Consider the following 19,847-nt stretch of genomic DNA (forward strand, 5'->3'; position numbering starts at 1 on the left):
CTAATAGGATTTGTATCTGCAACCAGTTTCTGCTTTGTGTTTCTACAGGAATTACGCTATATGTTTTGATTTCTGTGTGAAACCCAAGGTGCTGCTGCTAAACAGTCAACAGATATAACAACATTGGCTGATGGCAATATTTATTTGAATACTGTATGTGGATGCCGTTTCTTTAACTGCTTGTCTCAAAAGTGCGTAAGGTACTCATCAGCTCAAGCAAGAGCACAACAGCAGCAATTGCAACTATAGCATTATCTCAAAAGGTTTGCATCAAATTCAATTAATTCGAACTAAATTATGCATTACATTGTCATATTAGCTTGGAAAATTAAATAAAAATTTAATCAAGACGACTGTATAAGGAGCCCGATAAGCAAGGGACGACAGAGCAAGAAGGACGCCTAGCCATTGCGGTTTATGTATGCACACATACGTGCTCTGAAATGGTCTGGCTCTCTGTAAAGTAGTAAGAAGCTGCAGTGAATCGTTTCACTGTATATACAATTAAAGTAATCTAAATGTATATATTACTTTATATCCAATTATTGACTTTCACGCAGGTCATCAGTCTTATAGGAAACAGAATGATGTTCCTGGACCTGGGTTTATTCAAAACTTGGTGGAGCAGCTGAGTGAGGCACATCAGCCTTAGCTCTTTAGCTCTTTAGCTCTTACCTCCTTGAAATCTTTACTGAGGCTCAGTACAGTGTGTCAGAGCTTAAGGAACGTATCTTGTTGCTTGACTGCACTCAGGTACTAAAGCTTTTCTAGCCACATCTCTGACTCGGTTTTCTCTTTTTGTCAGAATTTTGTATTTTCTTTTTTCACTTGTTTAGCAGTTCAATTTCAATCTTCATTTTAAGCTGAACACACAAGATAGTCATATCCCAGGTTACATATATGATATACTTAATCTCTATTACAGGGTTGTATGCCAGAGTATTTAAGACAGATGCCTTGTTTCCAATCAACATTAAGAAAAAAGTTCTACCTTCTCCATCATACCCTTCCTCATCACTCAGACACAGGCTATGCTGGCCACGCTGCAGATTCCTGATCTTCATAACTCCGAGGCTTGTGATATTTTAAAAAGAGCTTTAACCTAGGCTATTGTAAAAATAAATATGGGATGTAACTCCTCTATTTACATCATTGTTCACTCACCCTTGGCACTCAAATCCAACAGAATTGTACCTACAAATAGTTTTCTATTTGAAAATTGATGTCCTTAGAATTTGATAGTAGTAGTTTTATTAGAATTGTCTGCACTCTACTCCACACTAATGTTATTATACATTATTAATCACCTATGTACGTATAGATAACTTAAATTGAAGAGATAAACGTAGCTGCACATGCATTACTTACATTGGATAAGATCTTTCCTCTGTCCCCTTACCGATGTCTAATCAAACCACCTGCCACTGTATGTCATGGCTTCAGTATTGTGTGCTCATTAGACTGTGATGCTGAACTTCTGGAGATGCTTTTAAACTCTTTTAAATTCAATTCTGAATAGCAGTGTAAAAGATGGATATTGTTACTATCAAACGTGGTCATTATAATTTTATCCTTTTTGTCTGCGATCTGTTATATCTGCTCAAAACTTTTCCCTTTTTGCAAAGCAGTGTATTTTTTTCTAATAAGGATGCAATTTTCAAGTTGATGGTCAAACATTTACTCTTTACTAAGTTAGAAATATCGGTTTAGAGATAAGTAGCTATGTTTTTATGAGACATTCCTATTTAGTAAACGTCCAAAAGAAGTCATATAAACTGTCATCGATACTTATTCGGGAACTGGTGATGTATATAGCAACACAAGTAGTGTTCCATTGCAGTCTCTATTTGGCATAGGCAACATTGTATTTTATGCAATATTGAATCCTACATATGTGAGCCAAGCAAAAGAGCAGTTTCACTTTTGTTGTACCAATAAGATCGGTCACAAAGATGATGACTCTGCTGAGAACTGAACTGACCAGAACTATATGTTAGTGAAGTTAAGAATTATTGATGGTTGTAGACTATAGGTGATTGTCAGCAAAGATCTTCAAGTTCATCCTTAAACCTTTACTCTTTGTTAAGTTAGAAATATTGGTTTAGAGATAAGTAGTTATGTTTTTATGAAACATTCCTATTTAGTAAACGTCCAAAAGAAGTCATATAAACTGTCATCGATACATATTCGGGGAAGGTATAGTAATATATGTATATCATATTGTTTTACTCACTGGCATGGTATCCTACACATGCTGTCATGGCAACTCAATATTTAAAGACATAATATTTATTGCATTTATTTAGCTAACAAAACACTGAATTGAACTGAGGTGTGTTTTTTATATTACCATGATTCTATAGTACATTCAAAACCAAAACACTAGTTATTGTATATCAAATAATAAATCTACTAGATAAAATATATCATGGATGTGTGTTTGTTTGCCTATTCTGATTGGCTGAACTACACAAACGTCAAAGACCAAAACACTAAACATTAATACATAATTACTTTTCAAACTAAACATTTTCCACACTTTACGTCTGTCCTTGTGGCCCAATGGATAAGACGTCTGACTATGAATCAGAAAATTGTGGGTTCGAGTCCCATCAAGGTCAACATTCAACTTTCTGTAACTTTAAACCAAACTTTTTATGGTCGATACTATTTATTTTTTTAGTTTTTTCACTATTGAGAGCCTACGGCTCTAAAGCACCCAGAGTACCGAGTCAATAGTAACGCAATTTGGATCGCTGAAATGGCTACAATAGAAATTTATTGATTTGAACAATTAGTTTCTTCAGAATTTTTAGAATGGTTCGTCAACTACAGACTGTTTAGTACGATTAAAAACCAGCTTTTTGACATCATTTTACTAGATTAATTGATACTGAAAGACTAGTGGACCAGTAAGATAAGAGAATAGGCTTTCTAATGGTACCCATTAGCCCAACCGAGCCAAAAATGCTCCAAATCTCTTTGTTATCAACTGGCTCCCATACACCGCCAAGATTTTATAGACCATATCTATTAATCTCATTTAATACAACATTCATAACAACCGATTATATAAAAAGTCGTAGTAATCAAATACACTTGTCTGGCCAACAATTCAAATTTTCACTCCAGCCAAGCTTCGATTAAAATCAAAATCTTTTGGATTCAATTCTACTCCTCTTTCATGTTCATTGTTAGCTCTAGTTCCATCGCTGGCAAATTCACTCTCACTTTTGCTATCACTATCATTTAATATGGTATGAAAAGGGTTAATAATCCTACATATGCCACAATGCCATCAAAAAATAAATTAGGAACAGTCAAAACTTTAGAGCAAGCTGAGTCACAACACAAAAAAAGATCATAACTGCAAAGGAGCTGCAAGACAATCGGAAACAAGTACCTAGCTTCATGAATGGCTAAAACAAAGCAGGAGGTATATTGAAGGAACTAGAAAAGGTGAAATCTTAGAGCAGACGTATGCACGCAAACAATCAAACAGAGTTTACCATCAATGCTAGCAAGGTACGTACCTAGTCGATTTCAAACGAGAGCATTCTAATGGGAGTGACAACTCACCAATGGGACACCGTTCACAAGCATTAAATTCTGGTTTAAACTATGACCTTACATAATGAATTGTAGATTTTTTGTGGAGAAAATATCTGTCAAATGCACTAAATGTGATACTCATCACTGGACAAATAAAACACTGAAAATTTGATGCAAATACGGCAAAATCTGACTGCAAGATTTGACTGAAAATATTCCACCTATTTTAAAACACCTTCTCCAAGGTAGTAATTTTGCTTCTGAGCATTTTCTTTCTCAAATTTAATCATACAACAGCTGTTTTCAGCTAACTTTATTTGGACCCAAAGTGGTTGATGAGCCTGGAATTATGCCTAAGTTTAAAGTGCAAGCTAAGGTTTACCATTTAATTGGCTTGTTACTTTCAATACCAGATGAAACACCCACAATTTTTCTAAAGTCTTTGTTGGGCCATTAGCAAAAACAAGCAGAACATAGGTGCAACATAGTATTGTTTATAGCCTTGGATTATGCAGAAATAGTTATTTTAGAGGCGTCTGCACCTTACTCTACACAGATAATTTTATACTATTATTTATTAACTCCATATATTTATATATAGTATATGTATATGCTCCCTCACTTCGGTTTGCTTAAGCACTCTGTGAGAAGTGCAGCACTATTAGCCTTTGTGCAAAGCTCATCACTTTTGTGATTTGAGTACTCTGGTGTCAGCGCATTGACTTTCTTAAAATCCGTGAGGCAACTTAGTTGTTTCGCGGCAGGAAGTCAACTCTCATTGGTAATGGGATTTGTGTCCCTTGCCTAAGCTCCGAGCTGCACTGATGAGGCTTCAATAGCTGAAACAGTACTGTCTGTAGCATTAGTATATATATATATATATATATATATACCATTATATATATGTAATGGTATATATATATAATGGTATACCGCTCTATATATATATATATATATATATATATATATATAATGGTATACCGCTCTATATATATATATATATATATATATATATAATGGTATACCGCTCTATATATATATATATATATAATGGTATACCGCTCTATATATATATATAATGGTATACCGCTCATATATATATATATATATATATATAACTAGAGTGTGGAATAGGTTAATTTTACTTATCTTTCTTCCAGATTTATGTTTTATTCTGGGGTCACGACAGGTCTGTTTCGTGCTGGTGCACTCTTCAGGTGACTTGTGTTGAATGGCGGGTGGAATTGCCTCTCCTGATGTTGTTGGTGGTGTCTGTAGCTCCGCCTCTGCCTGGATCGTATTGGCTGAGTAGGTATTTCTTGGAGTGTCGGCATGTATTGTTTATTTCGTTTCTTTTGTTTAAGGTGGCTGTTTCTGGCCTGCAAATGATGTAATACTTTTCACTAAGGCACAGGTGGCATTTCTTTGTTTGGTTTGAATAAGGTCTAGCTTTCTGCATAATTTTCCATTTAATCCTGTAGCTTGCATTGTCATTCTTAAGTTTCCAGATGTGTTTACTAAGTTCTGTGCTGTTTTGCTTGTCACTGTGTGTGAAAGAGGCTGTGTGGTTTCTAAATCTGGATTTGAAGTCGGTTGTGCATAGTCCTATGTAGGTGCTCTCGGTGCCCGTATCTTCTTTAGTCACTATGGCCTGGTATATTATGTTTGTGGTTAGGCAGTTTCCATCTAGTGGGCAGTTGTTCCTTACTCTACAATTGCAGGCCCTGTTTGTAGTTGTGCTCTGCTGGCTGCTCAACAGGCGTCTGTTGTGTGAATCTATGTGTTGTTTCATGTTCGGCATGCAAGAGTAGCTGAGTTTTAGTGTGTGTCTGTTAAATACTTTGTGCAGTGAATGGGTAGGCGGGAAGCATGTATCTATAATGTTTATAAATTTTCTGCCTATATTAGTCTGTACGTCGGCGTTAAAAGGGGGGTTGGACCATGTTACGAGTCGCTTACGCTGTCTCTTGTTAGTCGCTGGCTGGGTCGGGATGTGTTTATATTTAAGTGTGTGGTTATAACCACTGTCATTAAGTGCTTTTTGGTAAGGGGATTCTGCTTTGCTAAATTCATGCTCATTACTAGACAGTGTAGTTAGTCGCAAATTAATGTTGTGTGGTAGATTTTTTATTACAGTAGGTGGGTGGTTACTGTTTTTGTGGACATATAGTGTTGTGTTGATAGGTTTGGCATAGGGTGAGTAGGTGTTTGCATTAAGGTTAAATGTTACGTCAAGGAAATTTACAGACTTTTTATTAGCTTCGATGGTTAACTTCAGTTTGTGCTGATTAAATATTTTTCATATCAATTTCTTGAGTCGTTCAATTTTTTGTGGGCAGGCTGTGCTGATGGCTAGTCCATCGTCTCTGTATAGTCCGATGTTTTCTCGAAGCTGTCTGGGTAGCAGCGACAACATGTATGTGCCAACTAATTCGCATGTTTCCGCTCCGTCAAAGCTACCCATTGTTACGTCAAAGGTCTTGTTGCTCGAAGATTTTTTTACCCAAGTTTGGTCGTTGTGTACTAGTATGGAGTTTATACTTGCTCCGTTTACCTTTGAGCGCTTTATCAGTCCAACCATGGAACAGATTAACTTTGGTTACTCGACTAAAAACAAGTAGAATATAAAGCCTATGATCTAGGAGTAAGAGTTGTACTACCCTGCATCAAGTGTATACCTACTCAAGTCACCCATTATAATGGTTTTCATCATGTTCAGAATATATCCTTCAAGTTTTCACAACTTGTATAAAAAGTATATTATCTGAGGTCAATTATTATCATAACTTGTATGATTAGTTTCTGGGGCTGAGTAGGACATCTTATTCAAAATATAAAGCGTTATTTCTCTTGTACAATATACGTAACACTAACTATTGAGCATTGTAAAACATAGAAACAAATCTCTAGAAAATTATTAGAGATCCACCACTTGTCCTTATCAAATAAACCTGCAGTATTAACTATATTCCTAGTCCAAAGGTCAAGGTTACGGAGATGTCAAGCACATTTCACCTTGTTTTGGTAGATAAGCTATTTGGTAACCAATGAGATACTAGTTTCAACTTACTGTAACATTTTTATTATCTCTGTCTGTTTAAAAATATTTGGTCCATAATCAGTTGTCAGTTATCAATAAATAACTTTATAAGAATTGTCTCCACCTTAAAGATTCATCACAGAAAGCTGCCCCTACCATCACTCTTATTAAGTGTTGAAATAAATTGTTTCTATAAACCAATCACTACAAACTACAGGCTACTGCCTTTCAAATGCCACCTCATTAAGCAAAGCTAGATCATGCCTGAGATTTTGGGTTTTTAGCTTGCAAATGACTAAATGATATTGGATATCTATCAAAATGATAACCCAACCAAAGTGTTCAATTAAATTTGAGTTGTACTTTGAGCAGCTCAATACAGTCAAATATTAGCAAAACTGTAATGGTAAAATTTAGGTCGGGATGTTTAAAAAGCAAATTTTAGTTTATTATCACGAAATGCATTTAAAGTGCAAACAACATTAGAGATTACAACCAAAACTCATAATCATCGATCGGCTTGTCTTTATAAAGCTAAACTTGCAGAAAATTAAGTTTTCAAAATTTTTTTTATCTGAAATGAAAAACTAGCATCACAGGAAAAGTATAATTAGTTGTGGAAAAAAAGCAGAAAATATCAGAGGCATTTTTACTGAAATATTAACCGACCAGGAAAGGATAAATGAAGCATGGAGGAACTACTTCTCAACAATACTGGACTGCGGTGCGAGAGAGGACGTGGCAAGCTACCAATTACAAGAACCTAATCAACAAGAACAACTAGACATAAAAGACGAAATTGTCACCATCAATGAAGTAGAGGACGCAATTAAAACATCAAAATCAAGGAAAGCACCAGGAAGCGACCTAATACCCAACGAAATATTAAAACTAGGATCCACAATCTTTGCACCAAAAAAATCGCAAAGCTATTCACAAAGACATACCAGTCAGAAAAGATACCATCGGAATGGGGAAAAACAGTTATATGCCCTATCTACAAGAATAAGGGAGACTATCTAGCTTGTAAAAATAATTGAGGAATCGCCATGCTAAATCATATTGCTAAACTTTATGAAAAGATTTGAGAAAAAACTAAAGGATCTGGTGGAAATCGAATTGGGAGTACGGCAACATAGGTTCAGACCAGGCAGAAGTACTGTGGGCATGATTTTTGCCATCAAAATTGTGATGGATAAGCACTGGGAGTATAACCGGCCACTCTTCATGGCGTTCTTAGATCAAGAGAAAGCTTTTGACAGTGTCCCCAGGGGTAGGCTGTAGAAAATGATGGAACAGTATAATACTGTCCCCTACCATCTTAGAAGGACAATCATAAGCACATATGAAACAGGTTTGAGTACATTCTCAACTGGTGCAGGAGAAAATCTGTGGCTTGAGACAACAACAGGAGTGAGACAAGGTAGCATACTTTCTCCGCTGCTCTTTATCATCTACTTGGATCTTATAATTAAAGGAGTAGCAGATACTCAACTATTGACCTATATACTCAACTATTGACCTATATACTCAACTATTGACCTATATACTCAACTATTGACCTATATACTCAACTATTGACCTATATACTCAACTAAGCTTCGGAGACACAAAGATAAAACAAGTAGCTACGTTCTGACATCTCGGCAGCCTGATGTCTGAGAGTGGGCTGATTGACTTCGAGATCATTGAAAGAATTAAGAAGTATTCACAGAACCTGGGATTTTTCTATAAGCTCTTCAAAGACAGGCATGTTCCAGTAAAGACGAAGAAGATAATACACAGTGGAAGATTACAGACGATCTTGCTTTATGGAAGTGAAACATTGAACATCAATATGAAAAACGTGAAGAAAATAACAGCAACAGACATGAAGGTAGTCCGAATGATCAATGGAGTAACTAAGATGAATAAAATTCACTATGATGACTTATGCAAGGCACTGCACCTAATACCAATAGCAAATGAAATTAAAAACTGTCAAATCAGACGGTTTGGACACGTAAGACGAAGACCACCAGATCACCCCATTGCAGTAGCTTATAATTGCACTGTAGAAGGTAGAAGACCAATCAGGAAACCCAGAAAAAGATGGTTCTAATATGTTGATGAATAGCTAATAGAGAAGCACCAAGCTTGTATATATAAAGCTCCTAAAGAAGGGAACAAACCTAGCTGAATTGGAAAACTGGAGGCTGTTTGAAGATAGAGACTAATGGTTCAGACTAACAATCTTTCCTGGCTGACAAGCAACCGCCTAACTGGAGTTTGGTGAGAAGGTGAGAAAAATATTAAAATTTGTTTTAAAGTTTGTGTTTAGTAAGCTAAATTCATTTACCAGTAAGTTTAATTCAAAGTTTATGTTAGGTTACGTAGTCACAAAAGTCTCGTGTACCGGACACGTGGGTGTCAAATCTTTCTCACACCGCCATTAGTCACTATGTCTGTCTAAAAGATAAGAACTTCATCTATTCTGTACATAAGAATGTAACACTTTACTGCAGATAATAACCACTAAATAAATCATCGTTTTGCCTTCTGAGTGTCAGTACTGAACTACAACATTTAAAAAACTATTTTTCAATTGTAATTTGTAAATGGTTTTTCATATAAAAATGAAGAAATTTGTATTTGGTTATTTGATATAGGAAATGCTGCAATGAGACACAAGCACATTGGCATACGAGCGCAGTCCCAGAATGAACCAAGTCCGTATGTCGAGGGATAACTGTACCTAATTTACTCATAATATTAACATGCGAAAAGATTTCAGTCAATGCAGGTTTATTTAGTTATATTAGAAGAAATACCAAATATCCAGCCATAGGGTAGTCACTGAGTATAACTAAAATCATCCAACAAAGAAACAAGAAAGAAGAGTGTGATGGAATGAATCTACAGGGATTAAACTGCTTGAGGAGGTTTTACATCAAACATGCCATAATGCATATCTGAGGCCATAGAAATGACAGTTAAAAAGAGAAGGAATGGAGGTGTTATGTATGGGGTCTTGCGATTTAGATACTAAAGAGTCGAGGAGTTGTTTTACTATAATACAAATGGTCACTTTTGTGAGTAATAAAACCTCACCACTTGTCAGTATTGAAGAGGAAACAACTCAAATTTAGTCTATTCACTCTATTATACTGTTAAAAGCTGGCTATTAAAATTATATGTTGATGAAATGGGGAGTCTACATGGCTTCAACCAAAGCATTAGATATGATAAGCAGAAATACCTGAGGAAGACTCTAACGAACCCTTTTCACAGGCAAAGTATTTATTATAGTTCACAGTCTAGTCTAGTGTAGTAGTCCTCAAATAGAAAAGAGAAAACACCAGTAGGGAGAAGAAGGGAGGTTACATCACTAAAAGGAGGAGTTGTCTTTCAATGATAAATATGGTCACTTTTGTAAGCAACAAAACCTAACCGTTTGTCAGCATTGAAAGAAAGACAACTCAAATTCACTCTATTGACTCTATTATACTGTTTAGTTAGCTATTAAAATTATAAATTGATGAAATGGGGAGTCTACATGGCTTTAACAAAAGTATTAGAAATGATAAGCATTAATGCTTGAGGGGGACTCTTACAAACCTTTTTACAAGCAATGTTTTTATTGTAGTTCACAGTCTAGTCTAAAACACTTCTTAAACAGGGAAGACAAAACATTAATAGGAAGGGAAGGAGGTCTTACATCAACACCGAGACTAAGTGATAACTCAATATGTCAAAAATAGGTGTCAAAATGTCGATATTTAGCTGGTATATAGAGCACTGATGACCTGCCTTACCCAGACAGAAATGGCACAGAGACTGGCAAAACTGAATCTAGAAATAGTGCAAACTTTACCTCCTAAAAGCACCGTCCACCCCTGTTGAGTCGAACCCATCCACGATATCTCTAGAGACCGAAGTGGAATAGTTTTAGGGACTGGTAAGACCTTACCATGGTCAAACGCTACACCAAATTCTATGTGTTTCTGCTCCCCTGTCTTCTCATCAAATAACATATTGTTAGTATGTCGATCACCGATTCCTAACACATAGCCATTTGAAAACATTGAGATAGATAGTGTGAATGTGTGCGTGTATGTGAGGTGCATAAATCTGACAGATATCTGTTGCATGCTAATGTAATATAGGATCCCGAAAAGCAATTAAATTTACATATAAAATTATAAAAGTAATTACTAGTCAATATTATTCTTTTGAATCTTTATACAGTAGACACTTCCACAACATAAATATCAAATTATCCACAACATCAAGTAACATATTGTGGTAATACAAACATAACTGTGGTTTGAATCTTTATACAGTAAACACTTCCACAACATAAATATCAAATTATCCACAACATCAAGTAACATATTGTGGTAATACAAACATAACTGTGGTATAGACAATTCTTTTCTTTTTGATCCCTTTAACTCCGAAAGACCGAAAAGCCAACAGTATATAAGAAATGGACTGGAAAATCTATCAAGGAAGCAAACATAGCAACTAGCAAGATGCTGATGATCCACAAAGAAGTTCACCATAAGTCCGATACTGTTAGGTTATACCTTAGTAAGAAAGATGGGAACATTTAGCTCGAGAGTGTACAGTAGATGGAAGAAAAAACAAAGCATGGCCACCATAAACAAGTTGCGAGCTGAATTCAAGTCGCTGAGCTTGTACTTGATTACTGTGACAATGGAACCACACATTGATGATGAGGAACCTGACTGGCACACCAAAACTCTTTTGTGGTAGACACATCTCCATGGTGCCTACCCTCAAAAAAATCATTGAAGTTGGTTACCTCCACCAGACGTATATGCGGCTGAACAAAGGAGAGCTAATAGCCAACAGAGTCGCTAATCATGGCACCGCAGGATAAAGTTCTCCACAAAAAAGCAACTGAGAATTGAGAGTCACAAGAAATGATCTTAGATGCAGACTGTGAAAGGATACACCAGAGACCATCCAACACCTCATTGGGTGCAATAACACTTGCACATGTAACTGTGGCTCACACAACTACTGGCAACAATCAAAAAGTCAGTTGCAAAAAGCACACTATTGGTAACAGCAAAAGTTCTGAGATGAGTGCTCAAACTCCCAGGTCTCTGGTAGGAGACTCAAGCTTGAGTACACATTACCAATCACGAAGGATAACTGGGGAGAGAAAACAATTTTATTAATTTATATATAAATATCTATATTAGGGTATGAGAGTTGTTATGATACCAAAATTCTTATGATACCCACCCTTAAAAGGAGGTTGCTACTGATTGGCTATAGCTGTATTGAGCATTTACTTATGACTCCATCAATTTAAATCTCTCAAAAAGAAATGTCGTAAAACTGGAGGGAAACTCTCCCAGATATCAAGGTAGGCTCTTGTAAATTCTTTATCACTCTATGACCGCTTAAAAGCCTTCATCTGTAAAAAACACAAAGCCGCTAAAAAGAATAAAATGGTAAAGATGGCTGCCTCGGTGTTAAATCAGCTCAGTCTAATGAAATAGACAACACGGAGTAAACCATCTTGCTTCTTTTCCAAGATTTTATTAGAAAGTTCACTTACAACTGATCTTAATAAAACCCTTTACTAGAAACACCTAACAGAGACGTTCACCGCCTCCCCCTTATACATAGACCTGGATAGCTTATAAAATTTCAATGGAATACAATGTCTGATTAAAAATAGCAATGTTACACTAAAAATAATGTTAAGTTGAGAGCAAGTCAGAACTTTGTTCCAATCCATCGTCACGGTTACGCTATCATTTTTCTTTGGTATAGAAAAACATTAGAAAGTAAAAATATAAATACCCAACCTCTGAGCTGAACACATGAGAGAGAGAACAATGTACATGTTAAAATATTAACGTTGTATGAAACTAATTGCTGACATCACCTCAGAAATATTACTCCGAAACCAATAAGAAACAAAAATCCTTTATTTGACCGCCACTATAACAGAAAGGTTGAAAAATAGTGGAGAAGAAAAGAAGATATAAAATATAGAACAATTGAAAAGGGAGAAAAAAAGATGATTAAGGAGATGGAGAAATTAAGAAAAGGGATGAAAGAGAGATGATCGTAAAGAAAAATGATGATAAAGTTAAGAGTTAAGAAAAAAGCGTTGTGAGGAGAGTGATGGAAGGAAGAATTGTAGAGAATGGAAGATGATGGATGGAAGGAAAAGTGGTAGAGGAAGGAAAAGAGGAAATGATGGGGGAAACAAGAGGAAAGGAGGATGAGACACAGGGTTGATAAAAATGATAGAGTTGTGTGGAGGACCGAGGATAGATGGAGATGGAAAAGATGAATGGGAAAGAGCAGAGGGATGGGAAGAAGAATGGTAGGAAAAAGTGAAAAGAAAAAAGTGACAAAGAACAAAGTGTAGAAAAATGGAACTTGCTACAGACTGTCAAATATGAAATAGTGCAATTAACGATCAATGTTTTAGCAAAGGTCTTCAAAAACTGAATAAAGAAGCTTACACATGGTAATCCTATATCTACTGTAGCTAATAAAAAGTCACTATATGTATGCATAGCTAGTCAAGCTAACATACCATAAAACCGCTACATAAATGCCATGAAGCTCTATTTTACAAGCCTTCCTTTATACTGGCATTTAATTAGAGATGACGTTCAAATGGGAGTGGCACTGTATTTCTCAACCAGATCGTCAGACAATTGGCAAGATAAATTCAACCCTTTTATGGGTGAAGCAATGTTGATTTTGCTTATATTTTGCACTCTCTTTCGGACGGATCAGCATTAATGCTGTTGGCCTCAGCAGTTCTGCTGAACCAGTTTTTATATACGTCAAAGTATCAGACGGAGTTAAACAAGGAACTACTTTGATTATTAAATATTAGTGAAATACAGTTATTAATTATTTCAATGGTGCTGTTTTTAAGGTTTAAAGAAAAAAGGTAAAGCTTTGGAGTTAGAAAACGGACATAACATTTGTTAGTTTTAAAAGTTTTTAAACTTAGAATACGCTACAACAATGGCTGCCATTATAAGCTGTCCTAATAAGTATTATCATCGTTCATCAAAATGCATTAAAGTCTTCAGGTAAGATTGTAAACCACATTATTTAGATTTAGGATTTAGACCTTAGTGACTTCAAATCGGAGTGTAGTTTTGATGATTGTGAAGGTGGATCTTTTCAGGTACACTATGACTCAAATCATAACAACCATTACAGCAACAACAACAAAATTAATTGTTATTGATGTAACCGAGTCAATATTGATATCATTTTTTCGACACTTTTCTACTGATCACATTCTACTATGAGGTCGTAAAAATCAAAGAATATGAAAGTGGAGGGGAAGTAGAGGTGGCAGGCAAGTAAAGAGTGGCGCTTTGTTTTTCAACCCTTCTCATATAATGGTGAAAAAAAGCAAAAAAGAGAGAGGAAGGAGAGGTGAGGCGAGAAGGACAGGAAGGGTGGTGACAAAAACAAAGATGAGAGACAAAAAGATTAGAGGGAAAAAAAGACACACGACAAGGTGTGCGGAAGGGAACTCGCTACAGGCTGTAAAATACATTATGGTACAATTAACCATCCAATAATGTTAGAGAAACTAAGAGCTTACACATGGCAATCCTATAGCTTCTGTAGCTAATAATAAGTCACTATATGTCTAGTTAGCTAAACTAACATATGTATATAGAAAGCATAAAAAGCGAGTGCATACGACTAAGTGTTTAGTCTACTAATTCTACAAAGGTCTCTTCAGATGATGAGACTCGTGCAAGGTCGGTGGCAGCATTCTTGAGAGCAAAAAGCTTAAAAATCATGTCGTGGGAATGTTTCTTTGCAGCAATGATAATATTCCCTCTCAGGGTATCTTGTAGAGGAACTCTATTGAAAATCTTGCAGTCATCTGACACATCAGTGACAGAAACTTATGGCTTTGTACATTTCGAGAAATGCACTTTTAAATGACACAAATGATAATTGGTAGGATGAAACTAGGTGCTGGAGATCAACCAAAAAGATTACCAAATCTTGTAGGGTATATAAACCCGTAAATCCTCCACACATTATAAAGAACAACAAAGACAATAATACACAGCATCTGTTAGCAAACCTGTACAAATAATCTGTTTTGTTTCGTGCATGCAGCGCTAATGAACCTCACAATGCAACTAATCAAGGTTCAGCTAAAACTTCAAAAACTGTGTAATGCTGTATGACATAACCACAATCCAAAAGAAAAATAACAAAAACTACGTGCAAACAGAATGCGTGTAAAATTATGGAATCAAAATGCAAGCAAACTGTTCAAATGTTGAACCCTACGTGTAATCTGTACCCATCAGAGTTTCAAATGTAAGAATAAACTTTACATGACTCTATTAAGAGTGCTGTGGATGTGCTATTACAGTTCTGAAAGTTGAATAGTTAAAAAATCTGCTCGTAAAAGTACAATTCTAAAGCAGTCACAGCTAGCAAAAGCTTTTCTAACAATGGGCTATGATGTCATAACGTTACTCCAACAATCAATTCTGCTAGTTGTGTGGATTTCAAACGAGCAAGATGCGTTTTAACCTTGCTGTCTACGCTGTCTCTCCTCTGTTATTGATACTCTATATGATGATGCTACAAGTTATAGTAGCAATAATTTTTACTCTAGCGCTAAATTTGCTGGCTTGGGTCATTCTTCCGATCACCCTCCTCTATGTCATACCTTGGTAAGTTTATATAACATATATAATGACTTTATGTTGTGCTACGTACCATATACTTCTAGTTTCTTTTCAACTTAATATTTAGTAAACTTTTTCAAGCTTCATAAGCAAGTTTACAATTCACTGATTTATATTAGATGGATCTATGCTGGTTTTATGGTTCTAATACTAAGGAAAGGAGGGAGTAATGTTATGACTTGAAGTAACACATGATGATGGAATGGGAGTATGAAACATCACTGCGTAGTTGTCTTATCCTTCCTAGAAAACTAGGAGGTGGTTTGGATATACATCTATGATGCAAGCATACACACCGATATTATCAACTCACAAAATATATGTTATTGTAGGTATATAGAAGAGCTGATGTCAGGAGCTGTTCCTCAGTTAAGAAAAGATGTAAAGAAAAATTTGGGAAAAGCTAAGTTTAGCAAATCTCTCAGACTCAGTATTCCTGATCCGAAGCTGGCTGTTATTAGAGAAGAGGAGCCTCAGAACAAGGAAATAGCCTGTGAGTTCAAAAATCATAAACAAAATTTAGGTTTCCTGAAAGTATAGAGAAGCCTTAGGTCTTAAATTAGCAGGATATAGTTCTATATTCAACATTTCAATAATCAATTTTTAATTTGCATACAACTTGCTTATATAAAAGTTTTCAATCTGCTTTGATCACTCGAGATTATTGCTCTTTTTTTAACAATATGTTAAAAAAGTTGGAGCCATTATTGATGTCTAAGTACAAGATAACCGAAGCTTTTGAAATACAATTCTTTCAACCAATAATAAACTCGAGTTAATATATACCTTGAGCTACTTTTTGCCAGTTTCATTTTTTGTCTATTGTCTTTGGTATGCAACTAACATGATAGGATTTACCATAATATAGTTATTTATAAAAAACTCAGTGAAATTTGTCTTTTCCTACCAAAAGCTCAATATTTTCATACCTTTTGGTGATTTCAGGCTATAGTCCAGTTTGGAGTGAACTGCAGGCAAACAGACCCAGTCTGAGAAAAGAGGAAGATTCAAGTAGGTCATATTTATTATTATACTAGCTGTACCACCCGGCGTTGCCCGTGTAATAGAAGAGTATTTGGACAGAAAATTGATTTGTATTTAATATAAAACAACAGTTGCCATTCTGACTTTCAAACTACATAGCATGAGAAAAATGAAAACAACTGTAAAAGTTTTAAAACTTTGTCAAACAACTGTACCTTTCACGCCTGGCAGTAGCCTGGCATAATGCCAATGGAAAATTCAACAAAGCTAGTTAATAAGGTTAGGCTTCCAATGACGGTAAGCCATGGCTTTGAGTCTGCATTGTTGTCCAGCTCAGGTGTTTTAATAATAGCTATAGCCAGAAAACCAACAGACAGATATACGACATACAGACGGACTTTGAGAAATATATATATATAGATTGTTACTGTTATTATTCTTATTAACAAGTTCATTGAGAAGTTATGATTTTAGCAGCAATAACATGTTGAGCTATGAATGTTAATAGCAAGGTAAAAGTGTCTTTATGTGATTGGTCGAAACTATGTAATGGCAGGATGGAACTCTTTGTCAACTAACCTCCGACAAACAAGCAATTTTGCTTACTTCAAATCAAGTCTCAAGCAAAACCTCCTTGACTCACTTAGATAGTCATTGTGCATTTTTTTATTTAAATAAATTAACTAACTGCTAACTAGGGGAAAGCACCATGACTAGCTATGCTACAATGCACGCGGCTTTCCATCGCACCTACTTTTTTATTTCTCACTGTTCTGTATTTTTTTCGAGGAATAAAAACAAACAAGCATCATATCCTGTAGTTTAAAAATCACAAAAAATTTTTAATATTTTATACAGGAAGAGCTGAGACAAGATCACTAATGAACATGACAGCCATAGAAATGTACAATCATGGTGCAGAACCTGCTAACACTTATCTAAGTGATATAAAGGCTGATGAAGTAGGCGATGCAGGAAATCCTGACAGAGTATTTAATGAAAAGAATCTAAATAATGGGAATGAGTTGGAGATGGAATCAAAAGGTCGCGCGGATGGAATTAACAATGAAAGTGAGAGTAATGTGGAGAGTGAGTTGGCAACTGCTGAGAACGTGCTGCTTTTACCATCAGATGACACTGTCAGTATTTCTCCGAAACGAAAAATGAGACAAACTCTAATGTCATGTTTTGGTTGTTCTTCTTAATTTCATCTGTTCATTTTTTACCTTTAGTTAATTCGGACTGCGATGCAGAGCCAAATACATTATTATTGCTAAAAGGAGTTTTGTATGTTCGTATTTAGTGAACTGATGTTGCATACATATGCATACCTGTTCAGGTGGCAGATACTCTCTCATACCTCCAATATTGTGCACCATACAAGACATCTACAGAGTATCATTTCGGAGAAGGTTGCAGTGTCACTCCTCAGTATTAGTCATGGTTTTATAAACAGAACCATGTCATAAGAAAACAATTAGTTTTGTATTAATTTAAAAGCATGTCGCATATGCATCCATCAAACAAGTAAAAGTTAAAGCCAATGATCTAGGAGTAAGAGTTGTACTCCCCTGCATCAAATTGTAATCCATCATAATGGTCCTCATCATGTTCAGAATACATCTTTCAGGCTCTAACGACTTGTGTAAAAAGTACATTGTTTGAGGTTGTTTACTATTATTACATCTATTATTGGTTTCTGTGGCTGGGTAAGACATCTTATTTAAAATATAAAAAATTATCCCTTTTGCTATAACACCATTTACAAAAACTGGTCAAAAGCCACTGCAAACTAGATACGGATTGGAAAATATCTACCAGATTCAGTTGTGAATGAGCAGTGCGAAACATAGAAACAAATCCCTAAAAAGTTATTAGCAAGATCCACTATTTGTCCTTGTAGAATAAAACTGCAGTATTGAACATATTCCTATTCTGATGGTCAAGGTCTTCCATAATCAGTTACGTCAGCTATTTATCAATAACTTTTTAAGAATTGTCTTCACCTTAAACTTTCATCACAAAAAACTTCCTGCCATTATTCTTATTAAGTGCTGAAAAAATAAACTTGTTTCTATCAACCAATCACTACAAACTACAGGCTACTGCCTCTTGGATGCCACCTCATAAAGCAGAGTTAGTTCATGCCTGAAACTTTGGGTTTTTAACTTGCAAATTACTAAATGCTATTGGATATTTATCTAAATGATAACCCAATAGGATTGATCAATTGAAGCTGAGTTGTACTATCAGCAGCCAAAACAGTCAAAAATTGACAAAAATATAGGTCAGGATATTTCAAAAGCAAGTTTTAGTTTATTATTAAGAAATGCATTTAAAGTGCAAGCAACATTAGTGACTCCAACCAAAACTCTTAATTATTGCGTGACTTGTTCTATGAAAAAGAACTGGTAGCAGATTTGGACTTTTCAGAAAAATTGTTACCTAAAACTCGCATCTCGGAAAAAATATAATTACTTTTGAGAAAAGTTGAAAGTATCAGAGGCAGTTTTACTGTCTAAGATAATCAGCAGCATTTTAACCTTTTTGTAATGAGAGCTGTCAAAAGAGCAATAACTCAACTAAAAGAAAGGCTGCCAGCCACAAAAGAGTTTAGCAAGATTGCACGGGTCAGCAGCCTGTTGGATGAGGTAGTTAACTTGCCCGCTAACACTGAGCTGTGAGTTCTGCTCGTAACCATGCAACTTGTGTCTCACCTTGAGAAGAGCATTTGCTGCCTGCTGATACTTGCTACACTGTAGCCTATCATCCTATCTTCATCAGTGATAGCCTCTGTGAGTGTTGTACTGTCTACATACAACTCAACATTATTAATAACATTCTACTAATATTACTAGTAGAGTAAATTGTTGTAAAAACTTACAATAGGAAGTAGAAGTAACATAGTATGTACTTTAATAAAGTGATGCAGTACATATCACAGGTTACAGTAGGATAAGCCTGGCGCTCAAGGGTTGAATGGTTAGCTAAATGGCCTAATCAAGGAAAGTGTTACTATTGGGTGTTTGAAGGTGATTATGTGATTCAATGCTGACCAACTTTCAGGAAGCTGCTGATTTGCTGGTAAATCATTTAAGAATAATTTATTTTGATTGGCTAGTTAACCGTCTAAGATATGCTATTGGTTAGTTGACCTATGTAGAATCTGATGATTGGATAATACAACTTTTTAAATGTTTCGATTGGCTGATGAACCTTACTAGAAAGTGCTGGCTGACCAATAATGTTTGCGCCAGTTCTTGTTTGTTTCTTAGAGAGAGTACAGTCAAGGAGAAGGTAATCTATTAGAACTTGCAATATTGTACTAATAACCCTGTCAGAACTCCTCAACATGGTAAATGCCTTCTCACAGCCCCCTACAATGAAAATGGAAATACCTAATTTACTCATAATTTAACAGGATAAGACATGTGAAAAGAGTTCAGCCAATGCAGGTTCATTTAGTTATATTAGAAGAAGTTTCAAATATCCAGCCATCTGGTAGTCACAGAGTTTAACTGAAAACCGTCCAAGAAGTGTAAAAA

At 35.6% G+C, this 19,847-nt stretch overlaps 3 protein-coding genes across 3 annotated transcripts in view; 2 read left to right on the forward strand and 1 right to left on the reverse strand.

The window, feature by feature from the left end:
* Positions 1-7,666: 7,666 nt before the first annotated feature.
* LOC137405029 (uncharacterized) lies at positions 7,667-8,113 on the forward strand. The gene is made up of 2 exons (XM_068091253.1): positions 7,667-7,865; positions 7,974-8,113. The coding sequence occupies exons 1-2, from the start codon at positions 7,667-7,669 to the stop codon at positions 8,111-8,113; spliced, it is 339 nt and encodes a 112-aa protein (XP_067947354.1).
* Positions 8,114-8,246: 133 nt separating this feature from the next.
* On the forward strand, positions 8,247-9,320 carry LOC137405030 (uncharacterized). The gene is made up of 2 exons (XM_068091254.1): positions 8,247-8,652; positions 9,241-9,320. The coding sequence occupies exons 1-2, from the start codon at positions 8,247-8,249 to the stop codon at positions 9,318-9,320; spliced, it is 486 nt and encodes a 161-aa protein (XP_067947355.1).
* Positions 9,321-18,974: 9,654 nt separating this feature from the next.
* LOC137403895 (serine-protein kinase ATM-like) overlaps positions 18,975-19,847 on the reverse strand; it is a 96,479-nt gene continuing 95,606 nt past the window's right edge. Inside the window, exon 12 of the mRNA XM_068090002.1 lies at positions 18,975-19,113. Coding sequence (XP_067946103.1) covers positions 19,016-19,113 — 98 coding nt within the window. The 3' untranslated portion in view covers positions 18,975-19,015. The remainder of the gene's footprint in view (positions 19,114-19,847) is intronic.

This window comes from Watersipora subatra, chromosome 9, assembly GCF_963576615.1.
Source record: "Watersipora subatra chromosome 9, tzWatSuba1.1, whole genome shotgun sequence".
NCBI lineage: Eukaryota > Metazoa > Bryozoa > Gymnolaemata > Cheilostomatida > Watersiporidae > Watersipora > Watersipora subatra.

Bases quoted from the DNA above. Each gene is read 5' to 3' on its own strand.
- LOC137405029 (XM_068091253.1), top strand. From the start codon at position 7,667: ATGAAAAGATTTGAGAAAAAACTAAAGGATCTGGTGGAAATCGAATTG. The intron at 7,866-7,973 runs GTAGGCTGTAGA...CAACTGGTGCAG, and splicing joins TTTTGACAGTGTCCCCAGGG to GAGAAAATCTGTGGCTTGAG.
- LOC137405030 (XM_068091254.1), top strand. From the start codon at position 8,247: ATGTCTGAGAGTGGGCTGATTGACTTCGAGATCATTGAAAGAATTAAG. The intron at 8,653-9,240 runs GTAGAAGACCAA...TATTTGATATAG, and splicing joins TTATAATTGCACTGTAGAAG to GAAATGCTGCAATGAGACAC.